Source organism: Pseudochaenichthys georgianus, chromosome 23 (assembly GCF_902827115.2).
Source record: "Pseudochaenichthys georgianus chromosome 23, fPseGeo1.2, whole genome shotgun sequence".
Taxonomy (NCBI): Eukaryota; Metazoa; Chordata; class Actinopteri; order Perciformes; family Channichthyidae; genus Pseudochaenichthys; species Pseudochaenichthys georgianus.
In genome coordinates this window covers 24,878,107-24,903,979 of record NC_047525.1, presented here as the reverse complement: position 1 = coordinate 24,903,979, position 25,873 = coordinate 24,878,107, and the positions used below count along the sequence as shown (strand labels likewise).

Sequence of the window (25,873 nt, the reverse complement as noted above, 5' to 3'; positions counted from 1 at the left end):
GCTGTAGCCCCCCATTTAGCTATCGCTGTTGAAAGCTTGCTGCTCGTAGACGCCGTGTCCGGGCGTCTCCCCGGCAAACCTTCAAGCGTGGTCTGCCGCGAGCGAGCGGCAGGAGCGGGGCTGTCGGCAGGGCCGGACTGGCCGTCTGTAGAATCTGGAGAACCACAGGACGGCCGGTTGTCAAGTACCGCTGACGGCCGGCTCGGTTCGCTGACGGCCGGCTCGGTCCTTACTTTATTATGTTTTTAAACGGCCTCATCGAAGTTGCGCCGACAGATGTCGCCGTTTCCCCGCAGGGAGGCTTCCCCCCGTTGACAGTTCACTAGCACCCCCCCCCCCTCTCCCACCACCCAACTAACAACAACGTCAAGCCTTTGGGCTCTGAGACTACGGGGCCGAGGACACATGCGTTAATCGCACGTTAAAATAATAGGTGGCGGTACATTTTGTTTGCATTATGAACGCGTTAACTTGACAGCCCTACTTAATATGTAAACATTTTGAAATGTAGTCAAAGAAGCGTACCGGTTAAAGAGATTCTAAAATTGATCCATTATTATATTAGCATGTGTTAAAGTGCTTAATCCTCTGCATCGAAAATAGGGTTCAAGTAAATCTATTTCAATACCTGGTTAATAATAGGAAACTTTATTTAATCAGTAGACATTTAAATGCAAAGATTGAAAATGAACTATACACCTTAATAAAGCAAAGAAAGTAGAACAGATATTATGAAACACAGAGATAAAAACAAAACGACACCAATCCGTTTCTCATTTAAAAGTGAAACTGGTCACGGTGTCAGAACCGATGCATTCATGTTCAGTATTTCTTCAGTTTGTGTAAACTTGTTTTTCCATTTCCTTTTTAAGGTACAACTTCGATTCATGGAGGGAATTCTCATACCTCGACGAGGAGGAGAAGGATAAGGCCGAGTGGTGAGCAGCGACCCGAGCGTACCGATGCACGTCCCGAGTTATCGATTTAAATATCTGACGGGTCTTTTTATTCCCTGCAGTCGAGACGAGAGGCGGTGGATCGAAAAGCAGAATCGAGGTTCCAGAGCCGTGAGGAAGAAGGAGGAGATGAACAGAATGCGAAACCTAGTTGGTACAGTCTCGCACCGCCAGATGTAGAAACACAATGAAAACACCACGACACTATTTACATGGAGAGAAAACCCCCAATAACTCGTGTGTTGTTCGCTGCAGACTCTGCTTACAGCCTTGACCCGAGAATAAAGAAATTCAAGGATGAGGAGAAAGCCAGGAAGGAGGCTGAGAAAAAGGCCAAGGTGGAAGCCAAGAAGAGAGAGCAGGAGGAGAAGGAGCGGGTAAGAGTCTTTCTTTTTAAACCATCCCACGCAATTAAAGTAGTCCCCGAGAAATCCTGATCTTTTCTCATTTAAAGAGGATCAGTATGTGTCTCTACTTTAAAGAGTCCTCTCCTGCTGATGTTCAGGTGTATATCAGTATGTAGTGTCTCTACTTTAAAGAGTCCTCTCCTGCTGATGTTCAGGTGTATATCAGTATGTAGTGTGTCTACTTTAAAGAGTCCTCTCCTGCTGATGTTCAGGTGTATATCAGTATGTAGTGTCTCTACTTTAAAGAGTCCTCTCCTGCTGATGTTCAGGTGTATATCAGTATGTAGTGTCTCTACTTTAAAGAGTCCTCTCCTGCTGATGTTCAGGTGTATATCAGTATGTAGTGTCTCTACTTTAAAGAGTCCTCTCCAGCTGATGTTCAGGTGTATATCAGTATGTAGTGTCTCTACTTTAAAGAGTCCTCTCCTGCTGATGTTCAGGTGTATATCAGTATGTAGTGTCTCTACTTTAAAGAGTTCTCTCCTGCTGATGTTCAGGTGTATATCAGTATGTGGTGTCTCTACTTTAAAGAGTCCTCTCCTGCTGATGTTCAGGTGTATATCAGTATGTGGTGTCTCTACTTTAAAGAGTCCTCTCCAGCTGATGTTCAGGTGTATATCAGTATGTAGTGTCTCTACTTTAAAGAGTCCTCTCCTGCTGATGTTCAGGTGTATATCAGTATGTAGTGTCTCTACTTTAAAGAGTTCTCTCCTGCTGATGTTCAGGTGTATATCAGTATGTGGTGTCTCTACTTTAAAGAGTCCTCTCCTGCTGATGTTCAGGTGTATATCAGTATGTGGTGTCTCTACTTTAAAGAGTCCTCTCCAGCTGATGTTCAGGTGTATATCAGTATGTAGTGTCTCTACTTTAAAGAGTCCTCTCCTGCTGATGTTCAGGTGTATATCAGTATGTAGTGTCTCTACTTTAAAGAGTCCTCTCCTGCTGATGTTCAGGTGTATATCAGTATGTAGTGTCTCTACTTTAAAGAGTTCTCTCCTGCTGATGTTCAGGTGTATATCAGTATGTGGTGTCTCTACTTTAAAGAGTACTCTCCCGCTGATGTTCAGGTGTATATCAGTATGTGGTGTCTCTACTTTAAAGAGTACTCTCCCGCTGATGTGGGGAAACCCCTAACAAGTGTCTCATCAGTCAGTGTCCTGTGTGTTTTCAGGCCCGGCAGGCGGAGATCGATGCGGCTCGTTTGGCGAAGGAGAAGGAGGAGGAGGAGGCCAGGCAGGTGGCCCAGCTGGCCAAGAAGGAGAAGGAGATCCAGAAGAAGGCCATCAAGAAGGAGAGGCAGAAACTCAGGACTTCCTGCAAGGTTTGTGCTCAGAAAAAAATAACCCATCTCTGGACACTTTCCAACCTTCAGCAGTAAGAGTGCTTTGTTTACTCTCGTCTCCTCACTCCACAGACCTGGAACTACTTCACTGAGGAGGAATCTGACAGTGTGAAGATGATGGAGGAGGTGGAGAAGCTCTGTGATCGCCTGGAGCTGACCAGGTACAGACTATACAACAGCGCCACCTGGAGGATGTTGAATGTACATTACATTACATTACATTGCATTTAGCTGACGCTTTTATCCAAAGCGACTTACAATAAGTACATGTTTTATCTCCTCTTATCACACATCTGTGTTTCCAGCCTGCAGTCCCTGAACGAGATCCTGGCTCTGGGCTCCCGAGAGGACAGCAAGGTGGCCGTGGTGAAGCAGGTAAAGAGAAGTACTTGTGGCCTTTCCCCTTTTTTATTTCACAGCTATGGTAAGATATGTAAAGCCCTCTTAACCTTTGTGTTGTCTGTCAGTCAACTGTGCAACTTTTGCCCTCTGTCGTTTGAACTGTTTGTAAACAGGGGTCTTAAAAAGTGTTAACAGTTAAGTGTTAAAAGCTCCGTTTACGCCGGTTGCTAAGCAACATCGTTATGGGGAAATGCAAGTCTGCGTCCAAATGGTTGGAAGATAAGGAGGAAGGACAGTCAATACTGTATATAGTCAATGTGAGGTAAAGTGTGTCGCCAAGGTAACCGGTTAGAACTCAAAGTGGCGATGAGGTCTTAAGATGTATGGAAAGGGTCTTAAAGGACTTACATCTGACTTCAGGATTCCTGCAGAGACCCTGGTAAAGCTGATCACATAAATCAATACACATATAACCTGTTTATGAAACAAAAAAAATGAATTAGCTGATTTTGGAGTGGCTTTTTTTGAAGGTTATTTGAGGATGCTAAATGGATTTCTGACATTTTCAGGATCGAAAATGGTAGTTTTTAAAAGAAAGTCGCCATATTTTTACTGATTTTGATGAATTTTGGGTTGATTTTAAAGTTTTAGCAGACCCAAAACTGCCATATTCGATCCTTAAAGTTTCAAAAGTTGATTCCGCATCTTCAATAACCCTTAAAACCACGCCAACATTGTCCAAATCAGCCAAGCTAGCCTAACTATCGTCTGATATGCTAATTAATGCAACTTAAGCTAATTGTGCTAATTCCCCAATTCTGCAAGTTATCATCCGGAAGCTTCTATGTGCTGGGGAGGACCCGTACTCTACATTTCTATCATAACACCTTGGGGTATTCAACATTTCCGTGTTCACAGTGCTGGTAAACAGACTATCGTTCAATGAGAGTAGTTATCTTTTGTTTTCTTCTGAAGTTTTTCTTAGATGAAATACCCCCTTATTCTGATTCTAGAAATGCACACACACATTTAACCCCAGGAAAACAGGAAAGTTAAGTGTGTTGTGTTCTTTTGTTTGAAGTAAATACATTTATTTTATTTCTTACAATTGTGTGTGTTTCTCTCCCCCCCCCCCCCCCCCCCCCCCCCACCTCTCAGGTCCAGGAGGTGAACGCCCAGCTGCAGAGGGAGAAGGAGGCGGAGGTTCAGCAGCGGCAGCCGACCCGCTCTGATCACGCCAGCGCAGGAGGAGGAGGAGGAGGGGGGGGGTCGGGGAAGGGCTTCAACGAGGAAGACCTCCAGATGCTCATCAAGGCCGTCAACCTGTTTCCTGCTGGGACCAACGCAAGGTGCACACTCGCACTGCAGCTCCCACGTGCTTTACTTTGAAATACTATGATTTGTATCTTTGTCATTTTTGTAAACATTCAGACATAACCAGAGATGGGAAAAGTACACACATCCTTTACTCAAGTAGAAGTACAGATACTCGTGTTTAGAAATACTCTGGTGAAAGTAGAAGTACTGACTAAACTTCTTTACTCAAGTCAAAGTAAAGAGGCTTTGAAGTGTACTTCAGTAAAAAGTACCCATAGCTAGCAGCTGCTTTAAAGAGTACCTGACCTCCCTTTATATCAATAGAACAATAATGTCATTGTTAGCTAATGAATGTTTCCATGCTTGTGTTCAACATGTAAGAAGTAGAAAGTACAAGTATTTGTGTTCAACATGTAAGAAGTAGAAAGTACAGGTATTTGTGTTCAACATGTAAGAAGTAGAAAGTACAGGTATTTGAGTTCAACATGTAAGAAGTAGAAAGTACAGGTATTTGAGTTCAACATGTAAGAAGTAGAAAGTACAGGTATTTGAGTTCAACATGTAAGAAGTAGAAAGTACAGGTATTTGTGTTCAACATGTAAGAAGTAGAAAGTACAGGTTTTTGAGTTCAACATGTGAGAAGTAGAAAGTACAGGTATTTGAGTTCAACATGAGAGAAGTAGAAAGTACAGGTATTTGTGTTCAACATGTGAGAAGTAGAAAGTACAGGTATTTGTGTTCAACATGTAAGAAGTAGAAAGTACAGGTTTTTGAGTTCAACATGTGAGAAGTAGAAAGTACAAGTATTTGAGTTCAACATGTAAGAAGTAGAAAGTACAGGTATTTGAGTTCAACATGTAAGAAGTAGAAAGTACAGGTATTTGAGTTCAACATGTAAGAAGTAGAAAGTACAGGTATTTGAGTTCAACATGTAAGAAGTAGAAAGTACAGGTATTTGTGTTCAACATGTAAGAAGTAGAAAGTACAGGTTTTTGAGTTCAACATGTGAGAAGTAGAAAGTACAGGTATTTGAGTTCAACATGTGAGAAGTAGAAAGTACAGGTATTTGTGTTCAACATGTGAGAAGTAGAAAGTACAGGTATTTGAGTTCAACATGTAAGAAGTAGAAAGTACAGGTATTTGTGTTCAACATGTGAGAAGTAGAAAGTACAGGTATTTGTGTTCAACATGTAAGAAGTAGAAAGTACAGGTATTTGAGTTCAACATGTAAGAAGTAGAAAGTACAGGTATTTGAGTTCAACATGTAAGAAGTAGAAAGTACAGGTATTTGTGTTCAACATGTAAGAAGTAGAAAGTACAGGTTTTTGAGTTCAACATGAGAGAAGTAGAAAGTACAGGTATTTGTGTTCAACATGTAAGAAGTAGAAAGTACAGGTATTTGAGTTCAACATGTGAGAAGTAGAAAGTACAGGTATTTGAGTTCAACATGTGAGAAGTAGAAAGTACAGGTTTTTGAGTTCAACATGTAAGAAGTAGAAAGTACAGGTTTTTGAGTTCAACATGTAAGAAGTAGAAAGTACAGGTATTTGTGTTCAACATGTAAGAAGTAGAAAGTACAGGTATTTGTGTTCAACATGTAAGAAGTAGAAAGTACAGGTTTTTGAGTTCAACATGTGAGAAGTAGAAAGTACAGGTATTTGAGTTCAACATGTAAGAAGTAGAAAGTACAGGTTTTTGAGTTCAACATGTAAGAAGTAGAAAGTACAGGTTTTTGAGTTCAACATGTAAGAAGTAGAAAGTACAGGTATTTGAGTTCAACATGTAAGAAGTAGAAAGTACAGGTATTTGAGTTCAACATGTAAGAAGTAGAAAGTACAGGTATTTGAGTTCAACATGTAAGAAGTAAAAGTCAAAAGTCGTCAGAAATACAATTGGATACTTTATTATTATTTTCCTTCCAGGTGGGAAGTTATTGCCGACTACATGAACCTTCACTCCACCAGCGGCACGAAGAGGACGGCAAAGGACGTCATCATCAAAGCCAAGAGTCTACAACGGCTAGGTGGGATCAGAAATGAAAAATAATAACAACAACAACAACATTTATGCCGCTTGCTTCAATCTCACTCAGTTTACAGTCATGTTTAAATGATACTGAATCTATCGCTGCTGGTTCTAATGACTTTTATATAAGCTAATTTAACAGGAATATTGTATTTTATCGGATGCAGAACAAGTGCATGTTCTCCTGAGCTTGAAATATAAGGTGATTAAAATAAGTTAGTATATTTTTCAACTGTGGTCGCATTCTTCTTCCTGCAAGTCAACATAAAAGATGCATTTAATGTAAATATCTTTCAACACAACCTCAAGTTGATGCTTTTTTTGCAGTTAAAGAAAACGAAAGCTAACATGAGTCGTGTAACTTTTATGTCCACAGACCCCAAGCAGAAAGACGATACCAACAGGAAGGCGTTTGAAAAGTTTAATAAGGAGCACGCTGTCGTCGCTGCCACCATCGACAACGCTCAGCCCTCAGAGAGATTCGACGGTGAGTAAATCTGTAACACCTCACTAACCAGACTGTCGTATGCGATCCATTCATCCAGGCCCTCCGTAACCCGGTTCCCACGAGATTAGTAGAATTAATTGTATTTATTACATGGCTTAGTTGAATACTCTATTCTGATTGGTCAATTCAGAACACGTTGTTAATCCAGAACAGACAGACCGCTTTCAAGTACCGTACTTTCCGGACTATAAAGCGCAGCAGCTAAATTGTCCGTCTGTCTTGCTCTCGTTCTGTCTCTCGGTTCCACTTTTACTTTGGCGCGCTACCTGTCTCACTCTTTTCCGGCCTCCAGCTTTTCCTGCTGGAGCCCGCCGCTTAAAGGTGGCGGGCGCGGACCGGTCCTAGAGCCCGTAGAGTTAAAGGTGGTTAATTTTACCTGTGAAATCCATAGATGTAGGAGGTCCCCTAGTGGCCGTTAGCGGTACAAACAAAATGGGGGGGAAAAAGTCGCGGCTTATAGTCCGAAAAGTACGGTACTTATTGACCGTTGTTAAGGACGCTCACATCTGCACAAAGAAGTTCGGTCGATTTAACTGTATACCGTTTGGCTGACAAGACAAGAGCGACAGGAAAACAGCGGAGAAGTAACGGGGCAGAAACCCTCCTTTGTACGCAGCGGTCCAGACATCGACATCAACCGGCGACACATATTCAGTGTGCAGTTCCTTTGGCATCAGGGCAGGGATATCGAGATACTCTCCACGGTTTCGACATCATGAATTGTGCTACTTTTAAAGCAAGCAGCGATGTTTTCAAATCTGTAATCAAAAAGCTCCGCCGTCCTGCCGTTGCTACGTTAGTTCAAACGGTAACAACGGACTATTTTTCTTAGCGGATGCATATCAATTTAAATCCATAAAAGCATTTCAATTAATATTGGGAGTCATGTCGTTGAGAATGTGGCCGTGGGATAAGCGGGATAATGTGCAGCGACTTGGTCCTTATGGGGAAGAGAACCCCTTCATGCCGATCAAGGGGTGTTCTTTTCCCCATAATGGCCGCCTCGCTGCACGTCATCCCTTACATAGTTGTTCAAACATTACATTTTCTCGGCTAATATTTACAAGACAAAAAGATCCAGCTATCATTTTATATTTTGTTATGGATCGACCGTGAACCAAAGTGCTTGCAGATGGATAAAGTGCTGCTGTGTTTCCTCAGTTGCGGGCGCCTCCTGGACCACGGAGGAACAGAAGCTTCTGGAACAAGCCCTGAAAAAATTCCCCGTCAGCACGGCTGAGCGCTGGGAGAAGATCGCCGAGACCGTGCCGGGGCGGAGCAAGAAGGAGTGTATGAAGAGGTACAAGGTGAGATCAAGGGTTCTTTTTACTTAACGTTTTAAAGGTCACCTATTCATGTCTCCTCTACATCAACATGTGTCCCCTCTTCTTCATGTCTCCTCTACATCAACATGTGTCCCCTCTTCTTCACGTCTCCTCTACATCAACATGTGTCCCCTCTTCTTCATGTCTCCTCTACATCAACATGTGTCCCCTCTTCTTCACGTCTCTTCTACATCAACATGTGTCCCCTCTTCTTCATGTCTCTTCTACATCAACATGTGTCCCCTCTTCTTCATGTCTCTTCTACATCAACATGTGTCCCCTCTTCTTCATGTCTCTTCTACATCAACATGTGTCCCCTCTTCTCCATGTCTCTTCTTCATCAACATGTGTCCCCTCTTCTTCATGTCTCTTCTACATCAACATGTGTCCCCTCTTCTTCATGTCTCTTCTACATCAACATGTGTCCCCTCTTCTCCATGTCTCTTCTTCATCAACATGTGTCCCCTCTTCTCCATGTCTCTTCTACATCAACATGTGTCCCCTCTTCTTCATGTCCCCTCTACATCAGCATGTGTCCCCTCTTCTTCATGTCTCTTCTACATCAGCATGTGTCCCCTCTTCTTCATGTCTCTTCTACATCAACATGTGTCCCCTCTTCTTCATGTCTCTTCTACATCAACATGTGTCCCCTCTTCTCCATGTCTCTTCTACATCAACTATGCTAACCCGGTTCCGTTTCTCCGACAGGAACTGGTGGAAATGGTTAAAGCCAAGAAAGCTGCACAGGATGTCGCAGGCAAGACTAAAAAATGACGAACCACAAAGAATAGTACCTGTGTTATTTTAACATTATTGTGTTGGTCTTTATTTTATAATAAAAATTAAAGGAGGAAAAAAATACTACAGAGGATACTTAAATACTTTGTGTTTCTGTGTTTTATTCGCTGTACATTTGACGGGTGATGTGTTCAGGGTTTCATCCAGTACATGCCGCCGCGGATCTGGTTGTAGTCGGGCAGCTGTTCAATTGGACCTGAAAACAAAAAATAAAAAAGTTAGGGATATAGAAAATGTATTGCACTGCTTTTTATTTTGTATTTGTTTATTTGACTGGGACATTGCACATTAATGAACACTTCAAACATGAGATGTGTAAACATGCCGGATTGAGCTACTTTCCATCCACAGTTCCTCACTATTAAAGGTCCCGTGTCATGGCCATTTCTACTGATCATAATTCCATTGTTGAGGTCTACTAAAATAAATGTATATTGTTCAATTTTTCAAACAGCATCTCTGTATAGTGTGTATTCACTCTGTCCTAAACGGCTTGTTGGAGCTCCCGTTTCAGGGAATAAAGCTTTAAAAAAATAAATAATGGGCGGAGCTCATGGGGACCCGGCAGCTACCGTCTAAACTAAATGCTGCCGTGATGAAACGCCATATCATGGATTCTCTCTGGAGCTCAAAGGCTTTCTCTCTTGCCGGTTACACCACAAGCTGAGTTCCTTTTTACTTCCTGCTTCTTCACACACATGCTCTCCAGCACAGGTTAGCTCTGAGTGTTAGCGATGCTAATGTAAACACCGACCGTATTACGGGCATTGTTTCTGATAGCAACTTTCTGATTGGCCCGTGGGTCCACATTTCAGATGTTACGTCATATCGGACGCAAATCTGGATCAGCTCCGTTGTTCCCCGTTTTTAGAGATTTGGGTACGGAGGAAAAGAGGGTTTTATTTTCCGCGTGAGTTCCCTGGACACACGTTTATGCATGATAGGTCCCCTTTAATTCTATGAAATGGGGCCGTGTCTGGCGAATAAAGGCGACCATAGCTCAGTAAATCTATTCACCTGTAGACGAAGAGAAAAAGTAAATTTGTTCCATTATGTATGTTATTTACTATATCTATCCATTCTTCAATTGTGAGGGAACCAGATCTTTGTGATGCTTTTCTTACAAGCAGTTAACAGAACTCCGAATACATATTAAGTATTTTATCCAGTACTTTATGAATCTGACGGTAATTTACTTTATAAGAAAATGGCTCAATCCGTGCAGTATCCTAACATTAAAGAGAGGGTTCTTCAGCCACTACAGCATTTCAAAGATATACATGTTCATATTAAAAACCGTAACGTACCAACAGCTGCGATGGCAGGAGCCTTGTTGTAGATGTATTTGGTGCAAACGTCCTTAATAGTCGTGGCATCAATAGCCTGTTGAGGGGCAGAAACAAACATCACACCAATACTTTCCCTCGGAGAATGCTATGACTTTATTTCTATTAGCATGGAGGAAAAGCCTTAGAGCAGGGGCGTCAAACTCAATTCCATGGCGGGCCACATCAGCATCATGGTTGCACTCAAAGGGCCGGTATTATATTACATTATTGCCGCTGTATTTGATTATTATCGGAGAGGGTATAATGACTTCATAATTAACTAGTCTGAAAGCAGAAGTCTGGGGAAAATAATTGCAACCAATTGCAAGTCCCTTCAGTGCGCATGTCACAAAATGAGATGCATTGTGGGACATGTAGTATATGGGCAATGTGCTTCTGTAAAGTGGCATATAAACGTATTCTATTCTTTGCAAGCTCTTGAGGGCCGCATAAAATGAAGTCGCGGGCCGTATTTGGCCCCCGGGCCTTGAGTTTGACACCCCTGCCTTAGAGAGAAGCAGAGTTTCCTGTTTTGTATAGGTCCTAATAAGTGACTGTTGTTGCAGATTGTTAACCAATAAGATCTTGGCTCAGGAGAGAAAGGTAGGGTGTGTGTTTTTTTTTAGAAAGCATCAGATTACTTAAAAAGCAGAAGGACATACATACAGAATCAACATTTTCCACAAGTAAAAGCTCAATTCAATTAACTTTTTAAGGCCTGAAATTGCAAAATAAGTAGACTGGTCATGCTCTAGTCAACTTCAGACTGGTGGAAAGAACAGATCCACACATGTAGGGGTTTATTTGACTAAATGTGTCTCTAGATTTCTCTTAAACTCACCTAAAGTTAGCATTCGATAAAGCATCATTAAAATATGAAATCACAAGAGATATTTGACTTGTTCTCACATCGATCCGGGCCTCCAGCTCGTGCAGAGGGATCCTCCGACTGTAGCACAGCATCTGTCTGCCGATGTCCTCGCAGATGGGAGTCGATCCTGGACAAAGCAACACCATTAATCATTTAAAGAAAGAGCTACCTCATAAGAGTGGTTCAGGGATGAGTCCTAAAACCCAGAAATGACTTATGGCGCGTAGCCCGGTTTAAGCGTGCCGTGCCAAACCCGGCCCGTTCTTTGTTGCGTTTCCACTAGGGGTAGTTCCGGTTAACGGGTACTTTTTCAGTTTTCTGGCTCTCCAAAATCGAGGTTCTTTCCGGGCCAACAACCGGGCTGAGTATGCTAAGCTAGTGACGTGAGTGGCTACAACAAGATGGACATATTTGACCGTGATTTAATTGTAATACACGTTTCAAAATGATGCCGAAGTAACAACACACTGATACCGGTTAGTAAAAACCATGAATTAATGCTTTGACAAGTCTGCAGACGAAACACCTAACATCGGCTAAGCTAACGCAGTATATGCTCCGATCGTCCACGCTCACAACAACGGCCTACAGACATGAATAAACCAGCGACTGTATTCTCCATGACACAGGCAGTCTGTGGTTTGTACTGGTTTAACTTGTGTCTAGTTTCTGAACAGATATGAGGAGCTGTGAGCTCTGAGTGCTAAGAGCTAACGGCTGATTTTGTGTTTCGTATTGAAGATGACGTCACGGCTCCGCCTACACTGCGTTACTATAGTTACTGCCCCAGCAACTAAACTGTAATGGAAACGCAGCATAAATTGAGCCTGGCCTACCAAGGCCTCACTATACTATACCACTTCAGAGTCGACCTACAAAAACACTTCATTACTGCACCTCTCAGATCATCTTACCATCGAGATGCAGCAGCATGTTGGTCTTCAGCAGATTTTTGGCCCTCGCCACCTCGCCCTCCGTCACACTCGTACAAAGAGACATCCTGAGAGAAAACAAAAAGACTCATCACCTGCAAGTAAATACACAAACCGTACCATTTCTACAGGTTTTCAGTGTGTACTCACCAGAGGTGGGAAGTAGTGGAGTACAAATACTTCGTTACTGTACTTAAGTACATGTTTCTGGTATCAGTACTTTACTCCGCTACTTATTTTTCAAATACCTGTACTTTCTACTTCTTACATGTTGAAATCAAATACCTGTACTTTCTACTTCTCACATGTTGAACTCAAATACCTGTACTTTCTACTTCTTACATGTTGAAATCAAATACCTGTACTTTCTACTTCTCACATGTTGAACTCAAATACCTGTACTTTCTACTTCTTACATGTTGAAATCAAATACCTGTACTTTCTACTTCTCACATGTTGAAATCAAATACCTGTACTTTCTACTTCTCACATGTTGAACTCAAATACCTGTACTTTCTACTTCTCACATGTTGAACTCAAATACCTGTACTTTCTACTTCTCACATGTTGAACTCAAATACCTGTACTTTCTACTTCTCACATGTTGAACTCAAATACCTGTACTTTCTACTTCTTACATGTTGAACTCAAATACCTGTACTTTCTACTTCTTACATGTTGAACTCAAATACCTGTACTTTCTACTTCTTACATGTTGAACTCAAATACCTGTACTTTCTACTTCTCACATGTTGAACTCAAATACCTGTACTTTCTACTTCTCACATGTTGAACTCAAATACCTGTACTTTCTACTTCTCACATGTTGAACTCAAATACCTGTACTTTCTACTTCTTACATGTTGAACTCAAATACCTGTACTTTCTACTTCTCACATGTTGAACTCAAATACCTGTACTTTCTACTTCTCACATGTTGAACTCAAATACCTGTACTTTCTACTTCTTACATGTTGAACTCAAATACCTGTACTTTCTACTTCTCACATGTTGAACTCAAATACTTGTACTTTCTACTTCTCTCATTTCCAAACAGCTGGTTCCTTTAGTCTGAATGTGTGTTGGTGCGTGGTCATTATTCTTTAGAGTCACTGCGTGCCTATTGGTTGGAACACGATCCGTGTATCCATCACTTCCTGGTCTTCTCTAAAGAAGAGGGACCAATGGAAACGTTGTCATGTTGCCGTTGTTCAGCATGGAAACATTCATTAGCTAACAATGACTTTATTGTTCTATGAATATAAAGGGAGGTCAGGTACTCTTTAAAGCAGCTGCTAGCTATGGGTACTTTTTACTGAAGTACATTTCAAAGCCTCTTTACTTTGACTTGAGTAAAGAACTTTAGTCAGTACTTCTACTTTCACCAGAGTATTTGTAAACACGAGTATCTGTGCTTCTACTTGATGGATGTGTGTACTCACCACTCCATCTGTGTGTAGTGCATCATCTCGTCGATGGTGCCGGGCTCACACACCATGTAGAGCCCCCAGAGGCCGGTGTCGGTGTAGCAGGTGTTGAAGGACTGGAAGCTGTGGCACAGGTTCCCCTGACAGGCCATCTGAGCCAGCTTACTGGACAGGTTCTGAACCGCAGGAGGAAGAGAGGGATGTTTGTAAACAACCAGTGCTGTGAGTCGCATTTCATGACCGCTGTTCCGGGTTTACAAATATCCGTAATGCTGGTAGAGGAACAAGTTGGAGAGTAATTATAAATAAATGCTTAAAACTTTGGTTAACAATCGAAAAAAAGCGTCCCTGGTAATAATACACACCTAACTGGTGACTTAACGCGATATGCATCTTTATGAACGGCTGACACTCAGAAAACCGTTGAAAGAGACATTTTCTCAGACCGTGATAGACGCAATAAACCCCAGAACTAAAAACACAGCGAGGTTTCCCCAGCACTCACCACTCCTCCACCAAACGAGCGGTCCCAGTTCCCGATGAGAGTGTTGGCCACCATGAGGGGGATGGTGTCGGGGTGAGACCAGCCCACCGCCTCCACTGCGATGGCGATGTGAGCCAGAGGCATCTTGTCGTCGCGCACACGGATCTGAAACGGCAGCAGCGCAACATCGATCATTATAATTCCCACCGTCAGTAACTGACCTTCAGAACACACGTCTTCAGACCGGCTTTTGTTTTGCATCACATTTCAACTTCAGTGGACACATGGAGTTCAATAGTTTCACAGAGCGGTCCGTTTCCTGACAAAACAACAACGAGCACACAAGAACCGGGGGTGCTTCTTTTCAATATAAACACGTTGAGTATTTTATGTAATGATCTAATGAATACTGTCAAACAGTTAAACAAAAGAAGGGCCATCCATCTTCTCCCGCTTATCCGTGGTCGGGTCTCGGGGTATCAGTTCCAGCAGAGAGCCCCAAACTTTCCTTTCCCCTCATCAACCAGCTCTGACTGGGGGGTCCCAAGGCGCTCCCAGGCCAGAGAAGAGATATAATCCCTCCACCTGGTCCTAGCTCTACCCCTCGGTCTCTTCCCAGCTGGACGTGCCTGGAACACCTCCCTAGGGAGGCGCCCAGGTGGCATCCTAACTAGGTGCCCGAACCACCTCAACTGGCTCCTTTCGACGCGAAGGAGGAGCGGCTCAACTCCGAGTCCCTCCCGGATGACCGAACTTCTCACCTTATCCCTAAGGGAGACACCAGCCACCCGGCGGAGGAAAGCCATCTCGGCCGCTTGTATCCGCGATCTCGTTCTTTCGGTCATGACCCATCCTTCATGACGAGGTGAGGGGAGGAAGGAAAATGGCCCGGTAGACAGAGAGCTTTGCCTTCTGGCTCAGCTCCCTTTTCGTCACGACGGTGCGGTAAAGCGACTGCAGTACCGCTCCCGCTGCTCCGACTCTCCGGCCCATCTCACGCTCCATTGTTCCCTCACTCGAGAACAAGACCCCGAGATACTTGAACTCCTTCACTTGGGGTAAGGACTCATTCCCTACTTGGAGTGGACAGTCCATCGGTTTCCTGCTGAAAGAAGGCGTTTCGGGGTAATACGCGCTTTCCATGTCTCCCAAATGTCCTCACATGTAAGTTCCTGGAGCGTCATAGAGACGGCTACGGCCCGTCCACTCTACGGCTTCGACAGCTTCAAAAACGGTTTCCAACGCGTCTGCCCGTTCGCTTTGAATGGGGTGACGTCACTTTTCGCCGAACTGCATTGTGGGAAGCAGAGTGGAGCTTTCCTGGCGTTGCAAAAGTTGAGCAATGTTCAACTTTTGAAGCTTCTGAAGCTTTCGGTGGAAGCGTCAGCCAATCAAATCATACGCCAGTACAAGCTGTAGCCAATCAAACCGCTGCTTGTGTGTCAGGGGCGGGAGATTCATGTGATTGGTTGTTGGTCGAGCTTCAGACACGCCCAGCTCCAAGCTCTCTCTGAAGCTGTAGTGGACGGGCCGTTACTGTTTCCATTACAAAGACTTCATGAATGATATCGCACCGATCCTCCATAGGCTGCTTGGTTTGAGACGTTTCTTTGGGCTTGCTTTCCTCGCAGCGACACTCCCAAATAAGTATTTAGTTTTCAAGCTGGCTTTTAATGTGTGAATAATGTTGTGTTTTAATATTTTAATTCAACTTTTTGTATTTTTGTTCCTTTTTGTCCCCACTGTGAAGAGTCCTTGAGCCCCTGAAAAAACGCTTAGAAATCAAATGTATTATTACCATCAGAGTAAGACTGTACTATGCTGACCAGCGCTTCATTCAGCTCGGAACGCCCTGAACTCGAGCAGAGGGCGTCCAAAAGAATTCATAATTCGAGAGAAGATCGAGAGTTTTTATCGTTTGAAATGACGAAAAGGAAAAAGGACTTCGCTCTGTTGGAGGGGAAAAGCGTGTTGCTGTGACGGAAAAAAACAAAACACCGCCGCATCTTCCAAGGTTACATCTTTCTAATTTCTCTAAAAGTGCTTCCTGCTGAGAAATTATATATCCCCCAGAATTATAAAGACATTTGTGAAGGTGCAAGCCGCTTACCTCACTTCCTGTGAAGTTGCATGGAGGCAGGGCCGGAGCTTCACCTTTATAGACTCCAGGAAGTTTCCCAAAATGATACTTGGCCAGATCGTTGAGCTCATCATGAGAAACTCCTGATAGAAACAACAACAACAACAACAACAACAAACACGTCCGTAAGGGTTGAACAACTCTAAAAGTCACATCTGAATTTGGTATCAAAAGCTGTGTGTGTGTGTGTGTGTGTGTGTGTGTGTGTGTGTGTGTGTGTGTGTGTGTGTGTGTGTGTGTGTGTGTGTGTGTGCTCCAGAGCCACTATTTCAAGCATGCTACGTCATCGAGTGCCGCCGAAGGCCTGTTCCAATGTTCAGCATACTTGGAATTCTACCGAGCCCGGCGTGCTTCGTAGCCAGAAGCTTCGAGGCTGCACATGTCTTAAAATGCGCGGTCTTAAAATCCCCACAATGCTTTGCGCACGGACCAATTTCCAAATCTTTGGCGGAAATCGCGCTCCATTTAAGGCGGGGCCTCGCGTATGACGCACACCTGTTCCACCATTCTTCGTTTTCCGAGGCTAGGAAGGATTCTTGCCTCGCTTCTGAAGCAAGTGACTCGGAAGACATGTGCTACCAAGCAAGCGTCCGAGTACGCTTGCATCTTTTGCCACAGATCTGGGGAAATTGGTCCGTGCGCAAAGCATTGTGGGGATTTTAAGACCACGGAGTCGACACATGTGCAGCCTCGAAGCCTCGGCCCTCGATGACGTAGTATGCTTGAAATAGTGGCTCTGGAGCCCCCCCCCCCCCCGAGTGAGTGAGTGAGTGAGTCTCTCTCTCTCTCTCTCCCTCTCTCTTTCCCTCTCCCTTTATCTCCCTCCCTCTCTCTCTCCCCCCTCTCTCTCTCTCTCTCCCTCCCTCTCTCTCCCTCCCTCTCTCCCCCCTCTCTCCCCCTCTCCCTCTCTAATTATTACCGGACATTTTGAGCGGCAGCTTTTGAATAGCCAGCTAAAAACCCTAACGGAAACCCTGACTGGGCGTTATATATTGATCTGGGAGTTTTTACAGGTCAATAATAATAATAATATATATAAGTGATGTGAGGATCTGAAGGTCTCTGACCTCCAGCAGCAGCCAGCACGATCCGGGGTCCTTTGTAGTGAGTGGTGATGTACTCCACCAGGTCTCCTCTGTTGATCGTCCTGCAAGCAAACACAACCCACTTACAGCACGAAGGACCCATGAACAACACACACACACACACACACACACACACACACACACACACACACACACACACACACACACACACACACACACACACACACACACACACACACACACACACACACACACACACACACACACACACACACACACACACACACACACACACACACACACACACACACACACACACACACACACACACACACACACACACACACACACACACACACACACACACACACACACACACACACACACACACACACACACACACACACACACACACGTCTTACTTGATGTTCTCGGTGGGGCCCAGGATGGTCCGTCCCAAAGCAGAGTCCCTGTACGCAGTCGCGTGCAGGTAATCAAAGACCACTTCCTGCAGGTTGGTCTCCACTTCCTGCATCTCTCGCAGGATCACCCCCCGCTCCCGCTCGATCTCCGCCTCCCCCAGCGTGCTGTTCTGGATGATGTCTGCCAGGATCTCCACAGCTGGGGACAAAAAAACACGTTTAGATAACTGCAACGTTTTTCCATTTCAAACTAATCCGTCAGTGCTGTGAATGTGTCGCAGCCAAAACGCTTATTTAGCTGTGGTTTCTTATTTTCTATTAATGTCAAGCAAGTATTTGTCTTTACTTGCTCGTAAAGCGCTTTGAGCGAAAGGAAAATCACTATATAAATAAATAACATGTATTATAATTATTCGTCGCTGAATGTCAGGGTTTGTGGAAAGACGAAGGGTTTTGATTTAGGCCCAGACATTTTCTTTTGACCGTGTGGTTCTGCTTTTAGTTAATGCTCGCTTTACTTCATTAAACATCTTAAACTTTAGTATCTTTTATGCTTTAACTTCAGAAGTACCAAGCCAAGTCCTGGCCTTTCTAGCGACTTCATTTATTGAAGATTGAGCCTGAACAGAACGTGTGCTTTTTGTTTGTGCCAAATGATGGATTTGTCTCTTAATGATTGTCCGTCCTCTGCTCGTGGGGACATGTTCCTTTCTATCATAGCCATTTGTATTCTCCGTGTGTCCATCCCCACACTGCCGTACCTCGTGGAAGATCTTTAGAGAAAGCCTTGGCGTAATACACCGTCTGTTCTCGAGATGTATAAGCGTTCAAGTGAGCTCCCATGTTCTCGATCTCCAACTCCAGATCCAGCTGAGAGCGCTTCCTGGTGCCCTGAAGGATGCAAAGGATACAAAGGACAGCAAACCTGTTATACTTTGCATTGTTAGAGAAAAGGTGTTGGACAAATCTCACTCGTCCATATCATTTGCAAACATGTGTTTATAGAAAAATGTATATCAAACTTCAATAGCTGTTGCACGATGCAAATAAGTCACAATAGAAGACAAGAAAACGTATGTTCATGTTTTTATCTCACCTTAAACGCCATATGTTCCAGGAAATGTGCTGTGCCATTATTTCTGGCGTTCTCGTAGCGACTGCCGGCATCGATCCAGAGGCCCACCTGGAAGGAACAGTGAATTAATGAAGCTGCCTTCTGCTTTTACCAATGTTGTGAACTTTTTAAATGTCCACTTTACTTGGTCTTATCACAATCTCTAATGTCATGTATGTGAAACACCCCTTGGGGCTGCATGTATGTATAGCATGTATGCTAAGTAAATAAATAAACAAGTTCAGTTTAACTTCGTTTTTTGTCGATTTGCTACACTTAGATACTTGAGTCTTGAATTGCCCGATTATTGTTTGACAAGACAGGGTCCAAAAGAGGGTGTGTGTGTGTGTGTGTGTGTGTGTGTGTGTGTGAACTTACTGTGCAGGTGGTGAGCCCAGCGTCCTCTGAAGACACTCGGAGTCCGTTTTCTAGAGTCGTCACCTTAGTCTCAGGAACATTGAGAGCCACTTGCTGAGCAGCCTGGGTCGATAACAGTCTGCGAGATCCAGGTGTGAGCTGCAGGTGGAGAAAGCACACACATGAATGCGATGTACATGATGCTACTAAAAGAAACAAACAAAAAATAATCTTCCTGCAAAAAGGACTCAAATCCCAGACTACATGCACCGTCTCATCATTCCTACAATCCCACATATGTTATTAACCAGTGTCAAATTCACCAACTAAAATAGAGTTTTAAACACTAAGACAGCCATAGGTTCAAATTGAGTTCAAGTGGCTGTAATAGTCCTTCTACACTGAGGCAAGCTAAAGTAAATTCAGGTCCACAAGATCAAGACTTCTTGTCTTACAAGTTGAAGGTCATGATTATACAAACACTGTTTTTTATATATTTACTGTTGTACCTTCTATGTATTAATACCTCTAAATGCGTGTATATATGTGTCCATTTATGAGTATGTAGATAGGTATATGTAAGTGGGGGTAAAGGTGTGTATGTATGTAAAAAGTCGAAACTGAATTTCCTGTCTGTATTACACAAATAGAGGAATTGACAATACATTTGACTTTGAAGGGTATACTAGGGTTGTACTAAAATGTCCAATACATTAACAGCTTATCATGATGACTCTGCAGATTTAGGACAGTGGCATCACATGTTACAACCCACCCGTTATTGATAATGAATTTAAATGACCTATGTTTACGTTTTAAATGAAATGATACTTCACATATTACCAGAACTTGAATTGCCTTATGTAAGCTACCAGAGACTTTAACTGTCAGCAAACACAGAGATGTTCCTCAGTTAGACTATAATTTTGACACCTGGAGAGAAGGTATAATAACCAAAACACCAGCATAAACACAATCTTCTTACCCTGTTTGAAGAAAATGTCTTCAGTAAATTCCTTTGAAGGAGATTTCTCCCCGCAGACGTGAGGCGCTGTAAGGACGCCGCCATATTGTTTGTTTGTCACACTGCGCATGCGTCGCGTTCAATCACGCAATCTTACGCTGCATCCGCCGTTAAGGAGCAGAGGATTTCATTTAAAGGAACAAAACAACATCTTTGCGAACATTAAAACGTTTTTTTCAATAAATAGGCACGTCTCTGCAGTACATATGATTAAGAGCTCCTTAAATCTTCCAAATCGACCTCAAAACAGCCTACAGAACTGCGTTTTTGCAAATAATTACAGAGTTTAAATTGAGTATTAGTTCTAGGCTCCGTCAAAAAGTATAATTTTGTTTGTTTTTCTGATTATATTAAATATGATTTACTGTTAAAATAGTCACGTTCTTTCGTACTTTTGTTTTCAATCGTTCAGTTTATTTTGAAAGGATCTGTCAGTGGGGACCGGAAATGGACCTTTCTTCTCGCGCGAATCTCTTCAGAAATCTCAAGTTTGTCTTCTGGTTGTCAACGTTCTTCATAGCTCTCTATAGTGAGTATTAGAGACAAAACAAGGGTTAAAATACAACTTCATGCAGAGCACAGAGACCACTACGGAGTCGGATATTTGAAGGTATTTCAGCATGAACAAACCCCTTGTTTCTCTTCTCTGTCTGCGGTTTAATACCAAGATAGTATCGCTAGCTGCTAATGTTGTGTTAGCTTTGGTTGCTAATGTTGTGTTAGCTCTTTTTGCTAATGCGTAGCCCTAACGTTGGCTGGAAAACAGTGAGCGTTATTATTTATACAGAGGTGGAAGAAGTACTCAGATCTTGTACTTGAGTGTAGGAATACTCTGTTACAGTAAAAGTCCTCATTCAAAATGTTACCCAAGTAAAAGTGGAAAAGTATTATCATCTAAATATAGTGAAAGACAGTGAAAGTAGTCGTTGTGCAGATTGGTCCATTTCAGAATAATATATATGATATGTTTTATAATGATAGATCATTAAAGTGTTCTCAAAGCTGGTGAAGGTGCAGCTAGTCTGAAGTACTTTGTAGACTGCAGGGTAGCTGGTGGATTTACTCCAGGTGGAACTAAAATCTGATTTAACACTTATTATATTTCACATCATTCATCCAGATCTGTAAAGTAACTAAAGGTATTAAATACATGTAGTGGAGTAGAAGTACACCATTTACCTCCGAACTGTAGTGTAGTAGAAGTAGAAGTACACGGTAGCAACAAATTGAAATTCTCAAGTTAAGTACAGTACTTAAGTAAATCTACTTAGTTACTTTACATCACTGATTATCTTTGTCATGCCTTCCAGACAAGAAATGGCCGGTGGAGGGGATCTAATGGACGGTGACCTGGAAGATGGAGAGATCTCCGGATCTGGCTCGGATACTGAGATGGGAACAGCCCAGGTTCCTGCAGCTTTTAGCGGGCAGTCCTTCCGCAACGGAGACGCCGTCCAGCCTTCTGCCGCCTCGTACAGAAGTGGAAATAAGCCGGTGTCCAGCGACAGTGACCAGGATTCTTCGGACGAGGATTCGGCCGTTTGGCGCCACAAACGCCTGAAAGCATCCAGCGACGCCCAGCCGCCGCCTTCCAGCCCCACCGCCACCCCACCAGAACCGACCCGAATGGACGTGCCGAACGCTCCAGGAGGCCGAAAAGTGAACAACATCTGGGGCTCTGTGGTGCAGGAGCAGTGCCAGGATGCCGTGGCTGCAGAGCTGGGCATATTTGGCATGGAAGGTGAATTCAGCATGTCCAGCAGGAATGTGGAGACGTATAACTTTGTCCTGGCCCGTAAGATAATGGACAAGGAGAGGGAGCTGGAGAAACTGGCGAATAAAGACGGAGAGGTGAACATGCTGGACACGGAGCTGGAGGACTACATGAAGGAGCGAGGGTCAGAGGAGAAATCGGGAGGAGATACCAAGAGGAAGAGATCGGCGAAAGAGAGAATCGGCCCCCGAGCTGAAATGGACACTAAGGGTCGATATGTAGTCACGGAAGACGACCTTGAGGATAGGGTGACGGATGAGATAGCGTACAGGCTGCGGGAGCCCAAAAAAGACCTAATCGAGCGCATCGTTAAAGTCATCGGGAATAAAAAGGCCATCGAACTTCTGGGAGAGACCGCCACGCTGGAGGAAAACGGCGGCGTGTTCACGATGGACGGCAGCAGGCGAAGGACGCCCGGCGGGGTTTATCTCTACCTCCTGAAGAACACACCGAGCATCAGCAAGGGCCAGATCAAGAAGATCTTCTTTGAGGAACAACACAACGACTGCAAGAGCAAGAAGGCGGCGCAGAAGAGGAGGAGGAACATGGTGGCGAAGAAGATGAAGCAGGCCATCGGCACGCTGAACCTGCAGGAGCACGACGACGTCTCCAGGGAAACGTTCGCCAGCGATACTAACGAGGCGTTGGAGTCGCTGGAGGACGCTGGGGAAGAAGAGGAAGGTCAGGAGGAAAGTGCTTCGGGCATCGAGGACACGGCGGTGGTCTACAACGCTGCAGATCTGGAGGTCTTCTGAGTGATGTATGAACTCTGGGAGGTTTTGAGCAAGGACACTTAGGATGACAACACAATACCAAAAGTGCTGTCTGCCGAATCTTAACACCCGAGTGATCTTTGTTTCGCTTCTACATTCAGACGAGAGCTTATGTTAACATCATGGATATCACATAAACACAGAAGGACACGAGACACAAGACAGGGGCTAAAGGAGACACACACACACACACAGTCTGAACTCTGGGAGTTTTCAACAAAAACATGTAAGAATTAAAATAACACGTCAATAAAAGCACTGAGTACAGAATCCAAACTGATCCTTTTTGCTGCTTGTACCTTCGAAGGAGAGATAATGTTAACGTCATGGATTGATCGTTGTCAGCCCTTAAAGTGTGATTTGTGATATAAATGTCATTGTTCATTTTTCAAAACGTCCCTTTTTTTTGTTGAAGCATTGTTGGAGAAACGGTAAAGCTCTTCTGTTTATTTTCTATCATAGTATCTGTCTTTGTTTATACATTTTATTCGGATATAAGAGGTCTGGATTTACTAAATTAATTTGTGTGGAATATGAATAAAGGTGACTCGGGTTAAATGAATTAAAACATGAATTGCATTCTCGACTCTTTTTAAATGTTGTTTACTTTCTGAAAAATATATATTTACTCTTATTATCGATATGTATATATTCAGAGAGTTTATTTATTTTAACATCCTTTAAAACATTACATTTAAATACGATATCAACTCAACATTTTTATTTCAGCATAATTGTAATTGTCTTCAAATATGTAGCGAAAAATATCCGATCAAAATATAAATCGTAGCTTAAAACAAACCACACATACACTGCATATATATCCCCCTTAGCAACGAGCCTCGCAATGTCCCGCCGAGTGTGTGTGTGAGGAAGTCCGCGGATTGGTCCAAATGTAACGGCTCCACGGATTGGTCCATTTGGAAAAGACGTTACGTTACGTTACGTCACTATACCCAAGAAGTAAACAATGGAAAAAGAGAAATGTCCAACGAGGCGTTCTGGGGCAGCACAGACAGGTCTTCTCTGTGTTAGAGCTTTACTCGCTACAGAGTGTACTTTGAGGGTTTGTGACTCTGCAGACCGTCTCCATGCAGAACAACCTTCATAACACGAGGGGACGGGGGATAACCGGAAAAGCATGACATGGGACCTTTAAGAAATATAAATTGCAAGAATTCTGCATAATGTTGCCTCTCCATGTTTTTATTCTTGCAGTTGCCAGATTGGACCGGTAGGTGGCAGCATAGGTCTGATTATGGTGGTGGCTATAACCTGAACTTTGTAGTACATTGCTTTACAGCTAAATAAATGCATCTTTAATGTTCCATGTGCCCCGTTTACCATCCACCGCTTTTGCTTTATCTTCCGTATACAAATGCGCCCTGCTAAGGTGATATCAAAGTGAACTACGTGGCGCCTTGGAAGGATCCTCTCTCGGTTCATGCCTGCCACATGAAAGACCCCGGAAAAGCATGTTGAATAATACCCACCATTTATGGCTATTTCCATATATGCCGCCTGTTTTCTCTGATACGCCAGTATAGTGTGTAGTTCATGCGGCGATTAAAGCATCTGATTAATGCCTGAAGTCGACTGTCTTCTGTCGTGTGTGTTGCATTCGACTCTGTTCGCATGATGGCAAACAGACGTGTATTGTTTACTCCGCGATCAAAGCCAGAGTATCAAAGAAATGTGAGCAGGAGGTGACAAGTCTCATTATTCATGGTGGAGTTTGTTGCATGCAGGCTCTGGTCTCAGGACCTCTGCATCTCTGTATCTGTCACCTGGCAACGAACTTGTTGCCTGGATACAACACGCTGTTTCTTATTTCTATTGGATCAAACAGAACCAGGGTTGAAAGACTTGTCTCTTTGGGAGGTGCTGCATGATGTCAGCGCACACAGGGTCCCCATTTCCCCCGTTTATGATGGCCTTTCTTTGGGAGTTGTTTCCCATTTATTATGCACTTTCTTTGAGAGTATTTTCTCCATTTAATCTGGGGTTTCTTTGGAAGTCTTCCCATATTAATTCTGTTTTTTTTGGTGGAAGTTTACCTATTAATTCTGGGGTTTCTTTGGGCTAATTTTCACATTTATTCGGGGGTTTCTTTGGAAGTTTTCCTTATTCATTTTGGGGTTCCTTTGGGAGTTTTTCCCCATTTATTATGCCATTTTCTTTAGGAGTATTTCCATATTAATTCTGGGTTTTTTTTGTGGAAGTTTACCTATTAATTCTGGGGTTTCTTTGAGATTATTTTCTCCATTTAATCTGGGGTTTCTTTGGAAGTCTTCCCATATTAATTCTGTTTTTTTTGGGAAATGTTCCCTATTAATTCTGGGATTTCTTTGGGAGAATTTCCCCATTTATAATGCACTTTCTTTAGGAGTCTTCCCCTATTAATTCTGAGGTTTATTTGGAAGTCTTCCCTATTAATTAAGTTTTAGTTTTTGAAGTTTTCCCAATTTAGTCTGTGGTTTATTCTGGGTTTTCTTTGGGAGAATTTCCCCATTTATTATGCACTTTCTTTAGGAGTATTTCCCTATTAATTCTGTTTTTTGTGGAAGTTGTATGTATTCTGGAGTTTCTTTGGGAGTCTTCCCGATCTATTCTGGGGTTTCTATGTCAGAATTGATCTATTTATTCTGCGGTTTATTCTGGGGTTTCTTCAGGAGACTTTCCCTGTTTATTCTGTGGTTTCTATGGGATGAAACAGAACCAGGGTTGAAAGACTTGTCTCTCTGGCAGATGCTGCATGATGTCAGCACTCAGAGACAACACATACAATGGCTGTGGATGTGCACGCAGAAGATAAACATTACTTTTGACAGACACCACATCTCTTTGAGCATCCCCTCCCCTCCGAGCCGTGTCATGGATGAACGGCTGGTATGTCACAAATCAAGACTTTTAGAGAAAGCTGTTCAAAGTCTTTTCCTTTCTCTGATGATGACGACGACACAAGCAGTAGTTAAATGTATTCTAAGTGTATCCGTGCACTCCCCGCTGACCCGTCAGAGCTAATCCTGGAGACAGAGGCAAGAGAGGCGACTTTAATTAGACAAGCATGCTCCGGGCAGAGAGACTCGCTTTTTAAATGTGTCTTGCTATCACAGTGTCTCACATCAGATGTCTTCTCTGAGCTCTTATTATTGTTACCG

At 43.2% G+C, this 25,873-nt stretch overlaps 3 protein-coding genes across 3 annotated transcripts; 2 read left to right on the top strand and 1 right to left on the bottom strand.

The window, feature by feature from the left end:
- The first annotated feature begins 828 nt into the window (after positions 1-828).
- Positions 829-9,083, top strand: dnajc2 (DnaJ (Hsp40) homolog, subfamily C, member 2). Its single transcript, XM_034074764.1, has 11 exons — positions 829-938; positions 1,019-1,110; positions 1,212-1,333; positions 2,535-2,684; positions 2,778-2,866; positions 3,011-3,080; positions 4,206-4,396; positions 6,287-6,387; positions 6,766-6,876; positions 8,059-8,204; positions 8,931-9,083. The coding sequence occupies exons 2-11, from the start codon at positions 1,086-1,088 to the stop codon at positions 8,994-8,996; spliced, it is 1,071 nt and encodes a 356-aa protein (XP_033930655.1). The 5' UTR covers positions 829-938; positions 1,019-1,085; the 3' UTR covers positions 8,997-9,083.
- pmpcb (peptidase, mitochondrial processing subunit beta) lies at positions 9,022-20,242 on the bottom strand. The gene is made up of 13 exons (XM_034074758.1): positions 20,127-20,242; positions 19,163-19,300; positions 18,767-18,853; positions 18,432-18,561; positions 17,671-17,869; positions 17,270-17,349; positions 16,173-16,285; positions 14,084-14,227; positions 13,594-13,754; positions 12,134-12,219; positions 11,258-11,346; positions 10,328-10,403; positions 9,022-9,216 (listed from the first exon to the last, which is right to left on the bottom strand). The coding sequence occupies exons 1-13, from the start codon at positions 20,208-20,210 to the stop codon at positions 9,152-9,154; spliced, it is 1,452 nt and encodes a 483-aa protein (XP_033930649.1). The 5' UTR covers positions 20,211-20,242; the 3' UTR covers positions 9,022-9,151.
- A 373-nt stretch (positions 20,243-20,615) lies between these two features.
- On the top strand, positions 20,616-23,291 carry phax (phosphorylated adaptor for RNA export). The gene is made up of 2 exons (XM_034074762.2): positions 20,616-20,775; positions 21,476-23,291. The coding sequence occupies exon 2, from the start codon at positions 21,483-21,485 to the stop codon at positions 22,692-22,694; it is 1,212 nt and encodes a 403-aa protein (XP_033930653.1). The 5' UTR covers positions 20,616-20,775; positions 21,476-21,482; the 3' UTR covers positions 22,695-23,291.
- The last annotated feature ends 2,582 nt before the right edge of the window (positions 23,292-25,873 follow it).